This window comes from Elephantulus edwardii, unplaced genomic scaffold, assembly GCF_000299155.1.
Source record: "Elephantulus edwardii isolate Elephantulus edwardi_28Jun2011 unplaced genomic scaffold, EleEdw1.0 scaffold00121, whole genome shotgun sequence".
In the NCBI taxonomy this organism is placed as follows: Eukaryota; Metazoa; Chordata; class Mammalia; order Macroscelidea; family Macroscelididae; genus Elephantulus; species Elephantulus edwardii.
The window spans coordinates 7,698,988-7,707,345 of record NW_006399871.1 but is presented as its reverse complement, the minus strand read 5'-3'; the positions used below and the strand labels follow the sequence as shown (position 1 = coordinate 7,707,345).

The window sequence follows — 8,358 nt, the reverse complement described above, 5'->3', positions numbered from 1 at the left end:
GGGGGTGGGGGGGGAAATCTCTTGGTAAAGTATACAGTCACAGTCCTGGCTTAATTAGTCCCAGCAACTAACAGCATCCATTGCCCTGTCCTCAGAGAACAGGCTGGGATCTTTCAGTTACTTGTTGTTGTGTTGTTATGTGCCATCAAGTTTCCCATGATTCATAGTGACTAAATGTACAATAGCTCTGCAGCCTGCCCTGTCCTGAGCCAGTCTCACTGACTCCGACACACCTACCCTCATTGCGCTAGTTACTGTACCAATCCGTCTCATCCGGGGTCTTCCTCTCCTGCGCTGTCCCTCCGCTCTTCCAAGCTTGAGATCCTTCTCCAAGGACTGGTCCCTCCTGGACACGTGCCCAAGGTATGTGAGACGGAGCTTCAAAATCCTAACCTCCAAGGAGAAACTCGGTTTCACCTTCTCCAAGACGGAACTATTTGTTTTCTTGACGGTCCATGTTATGTTCAAGACTCTTCTCCAGCACCACAACTCAATTCTTCTATTCTCCTTAGTCATTATCCAGCTCTATGATGCACAGCAAGTAATTGCAAAGATCATGGACTGAATCAGGCACACCTTAGTCTCTAGACTGACATCATTGCTTCTCAGTACTCTGGAAAGGTCCTGATAAACTCAAGTTGGAAAAGGTATTGGCTCATGGTGCTGAAGACAAACAAGGTTCAGGCACAGCTGTGTTCAGAGACTCAATATGAAGATAGCCAAATTTGTCTCCATCTCTGTTCTGCCTTCAGCAGCTATATGTCCTTCATTGTTGTATTCAGTGTGCCAACAAGATGACAGTAGTAGCTCCAGCCCATGAATCCTCTGTGGTTGCCAGTCTTCATAACGAAAGAGCAAGTCGACTTGTCTTATAGATTCCTGCTCTCGGGTATTTACTAGATTTGGTGGGGAAGGCGCTGACCCATAACAATCCTGCCCGGTCCTGCACCATCCTCACAACTGCTGCTCTGTTTGAGCCCATTGTTGCAACCATCATGTTCGCTGAGAAATGACCCAAAAAGCTGTGGTTCTGGTGGAGAAGGCCACAGAGTGCCAATAACCCAAAGACAGTAACTCTCTGGAGGCTCGAATCCACCAGTGTTTCCACAGAAAAAAAGATGGGCAATCTCTTCCTGTGTGATTTACAGCCTCCAAACACTGACCAGAGGGTCCATTATGAGTTGGTTCTGCTTTGACAGTTCTGAGTGAATGAATTAATGATATGAAGAAGAATGCAGCATCAGTGTTGAAGGAAGACTCATTGACAACTACATATTACATCTTGATATAAAGAAAACAAAAATCCTTACAACTGAGCCAGTTGGCAATGTCATGAAAAACTGAAAGAAGACTAAAATTGTTAAAAGATTTCTACTTAGGGAGCTCTGGTGGCCTAATGGCAAGAAGCTGCACTGCAATCTCAGAGATACACAGTTCGAAACCACCAAATGCTCTGCTGGAGAACGAGGGGCAATCTCCTTCTGTACCTGTCAGATCCAATTTGACGGTACACACACACATAAAAAAATTTTTTTAAAGATTTCTATTTGCTTGAACTCACAATCAATGTGCACAGAAGAAATGAAGCAACATCTTGCACTGGGCAGAACTACTGCAAAAGACCTTTTTATTCATAAGCAAAGACAATAAAAGTGAGCCTTACTCAAGCCATGTTATTTTCAATAGCTCCATATGCATGCAAAAATTGTACAATGGCAAAAAACCAAAACAAAACTGTTCAATGAACAAGGAAGACCAAAAAAGAATTGATGCATTCTAATTATGCTGTTGGCAAAGAAAATAGACCATAGATTGACAGAAGAACAACACATTTTTGGTGTTAGCCTAAATACTGGCCTTTTTAGCTATTAGCTCTCTGGTCTCCAGCTACCTTAACTGCAGACAGGTCGTTTTGCAAATCAACATAGTCTTGCAAATCACCAACAGCTAGGATAAGAGAAACAGTGCTTCCCACACTAGGCAGCAAGACTTGAGGCAAGCAAGGTTTGTGGCAACACCACGCTGGTGAGAGCGAGACCCTGGTTGGGGAGAGACTATGGCATGGCTGTGGACAACCTGTAGCCAAAGTACGACTTGAGGCTTCTTTTATTTGTGCTGGCCACAGTTAACAGTTTGGCTATTCTTGCTGGATGTTGGAAGGAGAAGCTGATTTATTACTGCTCAGAGTCAACCTTGCTGAATGATTTCGTTATTACTACTGGGAGGCAAACCTTGCTGGGTGATTTGTATTTGACTGTTGAACTGAAACCAGAGCCTGGACTTGCTGAAAATTTGTGTCTTGGAACTGTTGGGCTAAAGCCTGGACTTGTATTGTGAGACATTCTTTGCCTCTCCCACTCACTTTTCTAATAAACCCCATTGTTGTACCGTAAGTGTGAATCTGTGAGTTAGCAACGAATAAACTAATCTCTTGCTGCTGGGGCTCTAGAGACACCATGGGGCTGGGCTATGGGCTCTTTATCTGCTTTCCGCTCTGGGAGGCTGAGAGGCAGTGCTATTCTTACTCCCTCTGGCTCTTTCAGAGAGAGACTCTTGGCCCTAAGCCCCATGTCCTCTTTTCTTCTCTTTATACACATCTGTCTTAGAAGAAGTAGAGCCAACATGCCCCTTAGGAGGGAGGTGGCAGGGCCTCATCTAATGTACTTTGAATGTGTTATCAGGAGGTATCATTCCTAGAGAATAGCATCATGTTTGGTAAGATAGAGACTCAAAGGAAAAGAGTTAAAGACCCTCAGGGAGATGCTCTGACACTGGCTGAAGCAGCGGGCTCAGGCATAGTCATGATTGTAAGGTTGGCACCGGCTAGGGCAGTGTTTCGTTCTGATGCGCATGGGGCCTCTTTGAGTCAGAACTAACTCTTTGGCCCCCAACCAGAACAACAGGAGTGAATCACCTGGCTCTCAGTAGCCTAACTTGGGCCAAGCACCAAGCGTTGTAGTCGCAGTGTAAATGGCACTTTTGAATTCCCTGGAAGAAGACTTATTAGAAATCCATGAAGCGAGAGTGAGGGAAGGAGGTGGTCTCCCAGCTAGAAGAGAAGACGTGGGCAGCAGAGGAAGATAAGGGGATAGAGACATGGTTGTTCTCTACCATCCATCTTGCTTTGATTTTTCTATGCATTGGACAAGAGAAGAGGTAAGGCTAAGATCCTTTCGCGGGAAATAGGGAAGTAGCACAGCCAAGAGCATTCTCCAGGATGATCAAAGTAGATCAGTGTTGGGCCATGGGCTGGGAGTGGCCAGCCCTTCAATGTTTATTCCAGAAACCATCTATACCTGTCTTTATACCTACACCTAGCAGATGAGCCATCCGTGGATGGCAGAGCAACTATTCCAGCCTGAAAACCCTTCTGACTACTTCATACTGGGAAAGGGTGAGAGCGAAAGAGAGGAAGCCTCTCAATGAGATGGATTAACACAGTCACTGCAACAAGTGATGGCCTGAGGATGGCGGAGATTGTGGTGATGGCTCAGGATGGGGCGAGGCTCAGCTCTGTTGTTTGTAGGGTCGCTATGAGTCATAGTCAACTTGACGGCACCTAACGACAAGTCCTCCAAAAAAGAAACCACAGAGTCTTGGTTTCTGCTGTTACAAAGACCGCAAGTGGGTCGTTCTAACTAACAAATTCCTACTCTAAGAGGCAAGAAGTCTGAAATCAGGGTGCCAGCTCTAGAGGAAATTGTAAACCACTAAAGAGATTGTTCTGAGACACACCCTACACGAATACTGTCTCTTTAATATAGTCAAGACAACCTATTCTCCAACGGGCTCATGACCACGGGAATTAGAATGTATAATTCACTACAGAGTGGACAAGAGGGCATGTCATTCAACTCATAACACATGGGGATATATTTGCTTAAGATTTTTTTTTAAATTATTTTTGTGTGTGTGTGTGTGTGAGTGTACCGTCAAATCAGATCTGACTGGTACAGGAGGAGATTGTCCCTCCTTCCCCGGCAGAGCATCTGGTGGATTCGAACCTTGCGCCTCTGGGATTGTAGTTGCAGCTCCTTGCCACTAAGCCACCAGAGCTCCCCTCAAGATTTTACTTTTGTCCTTTAAAATAGCCACACAAATATTGCATCCTGTTCCATAATAGATCTATTATTAACTTTAGTATAATGAGGTGGATTGATTCAGTGACTGGGGTAATCGGGATGGGTGTATCAGAGACGGTGCAATTGGCACAGGGCAGAGCAGAGTTTAGGGTTGTTGTACATAGGGTCACTATGAGTCGCAAGTGACTTGACGGCACATAACAACAACAACATAATATGGATTGAGGCTCAATATCAAGAAGACAAAGATTCTCACCACTAGGCCAAATGGCAGCATCAGGATGGATAAAGAGACTGGGATTGTTCACAGCTTTAGTTTGCTTGGCTCCACGGTCAGCGCTCTTGGCACCAGCAGCCAGGAAATTAAAAGACATATTGCGATGGGAAAGTCTGCTGTTAGAGACTTCTCCAAAGTTCTGAAGAGTCATGGTGTCACTCTGGAGAACCTGATACAGGCCATGGTCTTTGTAATCACTTGCTATGTGTCAGAGAGTTGGACAATGACTAGGGAGGATAAAAGGAGAATTGATGCCTTTGAGCTGTGGTGTTGGAGAAGAGTATTGAATATACCATGGACTGCTAAGAAAATGAACAAGTACATCCTGGAGAGGATTAAACCAGGCTGCTCCTTGGAGGCAAAAATTCTGAAGCTTCGTCTGACATTCTTTGGACATGTTGCAAAAAGGGACCCATCCTTGGAGAAGGATGTCATCCTTGGGAAGGTGGAGGGACAGCGTAGGAGAGGAAGACCCTTTATGAGATGAATTGATTCAGCAACTGGGGTAATGGGAGTCGGTGTGTCGGAGACAGTGAGATTGGCACAGGCCAGAGCAGGGTTTAGGACTGTTGTATATAGGGTCGCTATGAGTCACAGGCAACTCGATGGCATATAACAACAACAACGACATGCTAACTTTGAAAAAAAAATTACTTTTTTTACGTTGATTTGTGTACAAGTTTATATACATTGTATTTCGCACTCTCATTCACGTTGTGTTTAATATATTCTCATTCATTATATGTTATAAAATCATTCATTAAGCCATTTTCCAGATTCCTGTCAGATCTTTCCTTACACCTCCCCATCCCTCCACACACCAAATTGCACAACCCTTTGATTTCCACCCCTTGCCCACCCTCCCCTCTTTATTCCCACCCCTTCCCTCCTCAGGTCCTCATATTTATTGTTCTGTTTTTCAATAAAGGTCCTATATAGTATGCTAACATTTAATGATTTACCAGCTGGTCGCAGCTCATTAGAGAGGAACTTGAGGCCCTGGGAGGTGGGGCCATGTTCTAGAATGGAAGGAGCCAGCTGAAGGAGACACTGGGCATCTCTGGCTCCCGACGACTCTTGCTACATCCCCGCAGCCCTCCTGGGGACTGTGACATTCTCCTCGCCACACAGAGATGGATGTGAGGTTGCCAGGAGCACTTCCTCAAAACCACAGAATCCCATGTCCTTCCAAACAGAAGCTGCCACAAGCCCGGTGGTTCCTCCATGGGAATGGCCACCTGCCCTTCCTCACCCAGCAGCACCCGGGACTTGATTTTTTTTTCCTAGCTGTTTCTAGACATCTCTACTTACATGTCTGTCCCATGTGAACTTCCCTTAGCCATACTTGGTGATCCCTGGCCAGGACACATGAAGAGAGAAAGAAGAAATGTGGGCCCTTACATTCCTTCACCCCACCTCTCAAGGCAGAGAAAGCCTGGTGATCTTAACAGGGCCTCTCTGATTTTTTTCAACCTATACCTGCACATTATATCTGATACACCTTAAATTGTTTGGAAGCTATGGAAAAGGCAGGTGCAGTCCGTGCAAGGGGGCCCAGAGTGGTGAGTCTTCTTCTCCGATGACTCAAGGTATCCTGGTCTCACTCTGCTGACCCAGGGCTTCCAGAACAGTCTTCTAGAATCTGAACAGAGGCTGAAAGATACTCCCAGAATTCCTCCTGCTGGAAACCCGGCTAGGGCTCCTCCAAGGCCAGACCCCAGGAACTGGAGGCTAGGGTCCAACTCTCCATACTAAGGTAGCACTAGGTGGAGCCCACCCATCCGGGGAGATCGCGGTGAAGTGGAGGAGCCCCAGCTCAAACTGGAGAGAGTTGTAGATGCCACTGGGCCAGCTCTGGGCTCTAAGGAGACGCCCTCTGTTCGGTCTCACTGCTCATAAAATGATGATCTTAGAGCCACAGCAATGTTTGGGGAACCACCAAGAACCCATGACAGCACACTCGCGGCAGACCTAGGCTTGAGGACAATGGTTTGGGTCAGTCCTGGGTCTGGGTTCAGTCTGGGTTAGGACTCAGTGTGAGGGTGAGTTTGGACCTCAGTCTGGTTTGGGGTTGGGGATCAATCTGAGTTTGGAGGCAGAGCCCAGTCTAGGGTTAGGATTGTCATAGTTTAGTCTGAAACAACCTGCACCCCAAAAGCAACAAGAGAGTTAATCAGGTTCCCAGATCTGGCTGGACTCCATGCTCCAGGGGTCCAAGGACAAGGGGCAGACCCTGCAAGAGGCTCATGGGTCTCCTTCCTATTTCTGTTCTCAGGGCGTCCAGGCAAATGGGCTTCCAGGTGAGGAGTGCAACTTTCTGGAGAAGATCGAGATGGACCACAAGCAGTGCCTACAGGACATCGAGCTGGAGAATACGACAATAGGTGATGTTCCCAAGCTAAGTCCAGGGGGAGGAGAGGGCCTCCAGGCCCTCGACATCCCGCCACCCCTCACATCACGCCCCCGGAGACTAGTCACATTCATTCCATATTTGTTGGATGAGTGTCACAGTCGGGGGAGCACCTGGGTGATAAGGAGAGGATGCAGGGAGAAATTGGGAAAGTCAGACAGAATAAGGAAGAGGTTAACACATTCCCGCGTTCTCCTCATTCGCTCCAGGTCCGGGAAGCTCCCACTCAGTGTCTGAGGGTGTTGTCATGTGCCAGGAAGGAACTGACTCATAGCTGACGCTCCAGTGGATTTTACAGAGGCAGCGAATGACATGGGAGGAGATTGCCCATCTTTCTCCTACAGAACACCTGATGGATTAGAACCCTGGGCCTTTGGGTTGGCAGTGAAACTCCTTATCACTAAGTCATCAGAGCTCCCTGTTAATTGAGGTTGTAGTTGTTGTTGTTGTTGTTGTGTACCACTGAGTTGGAGCCAACCCATGGCTGACCCTCCAGTGGGTTTTCAGAGGCAGTAAATCACATGGGAGTAGGTTACCCATCCTTCTCCCATGAAGCAGCTGGTGGATTTGAACCTTGAGCCTTTGGAATTACAGTCCAGCTTCTTAACACTTGGCCACCAGAACTCTCTATTTAATCGAGAAGAGCCTATTAAATTAAGCTTCTGAAAAGTGACTAAAGCCAACTCTTCCTTTGAGAATCTCTCTCTCTTATCCAGGAAAAGCAGGGATGGTACCCCTGGCTGCCAGTGTCTCCCAGGGTGGGAAGGTCCAGGCTGCTGCATGGTGGGAATCTATTGAAGGTGAAGACAGTTCAAAGGGGGCTTGGGACACCTTCCTGGTAGGAAGAGCCCTACCAGGTAGGGTCAGGTTACTCAGTCCCTGAGCTGAGCTGGAACTAAGTTGGGAATATTCTAGAATAAGATCCTTGTACTGTGTTAGGATCTCCCAGAATATTTGGTGGCAGGATATGATCCCACAAGGGCTACGTTGAACCTCAGTGCCGTCTCGGCAGTCTGGAGAAAGAAAAGACGCCAAGCTAGTGGGCCCAAGTCGGAGCTCTCAGCACTGTGAGGCAGCTAAGGCCTAATTCTTCATCCCAGCCCCAGGCTTTGTCAGCGACTAGTAGCCTGGAGAACCAGTAGTGGCTGTACACACAGGACCTGGGACACACGCGGCCTTCCCATCGCCGCTCACCTCAGCCGCCCACACGCGCCATCAGCTCATTATCCGACTAATGAGTCAAAGCCAAGGTCAGGTGTAGAGGCTGAGCTCGCGGGAGCCTCCGGACGTCTGGGAGAGTCCCACCCACTGTGAAGACTGAGCCCAGGACACCCTGACATTGAGCCTGTCCAGTGGCTCAGACTTAGAGGAGCCATCAGGTCCCCAACGCAGGTGCCCAGCACCTTGCTAAGTAGTCAAAGTAGGAGGGTTTACAGAAGACCTCCTTGCAAAGGTGTCGTTTGAGCCACACGCAGAGGGTGGGCAGAGTAAGGCGAGGCCGGGAAGGTGGAGGTCCAGGCAGAGGCCGGGAAGGTGGGGGTCCAGGCAGAGGCCGGGAAGGTGGAGGTCCAGGCAGAGGCCGGGAAGGT

The 8,358-nt window shown here is 47.8% G+C and overlaps 1 protein-coding gene across 1 annotated transcript in view; it reads left to right on the top strand.

Moving 5' to 3' along the window:
- Positions 1 to 8,358, top strand: part of LOC102853076 — an 18,897-nt gene that overhangs the window by 9,920 nt on the left and 619 nt on the right. The window contains exons 5-6 of the mRNA XM_006893064.1: positions 6,635 to 6,743; positions 8,262 to 8,356. Coding sequence (XP_006893126.1) covers positions 6,635 to 6,743; positions 8,262 to 8,356 — 204 coding nt within the window. The remainder of the gene's footprint in view (positions 1 to 6,634; positions 6,744 to 8,261; positions 8,357 to 8,358) is intronic.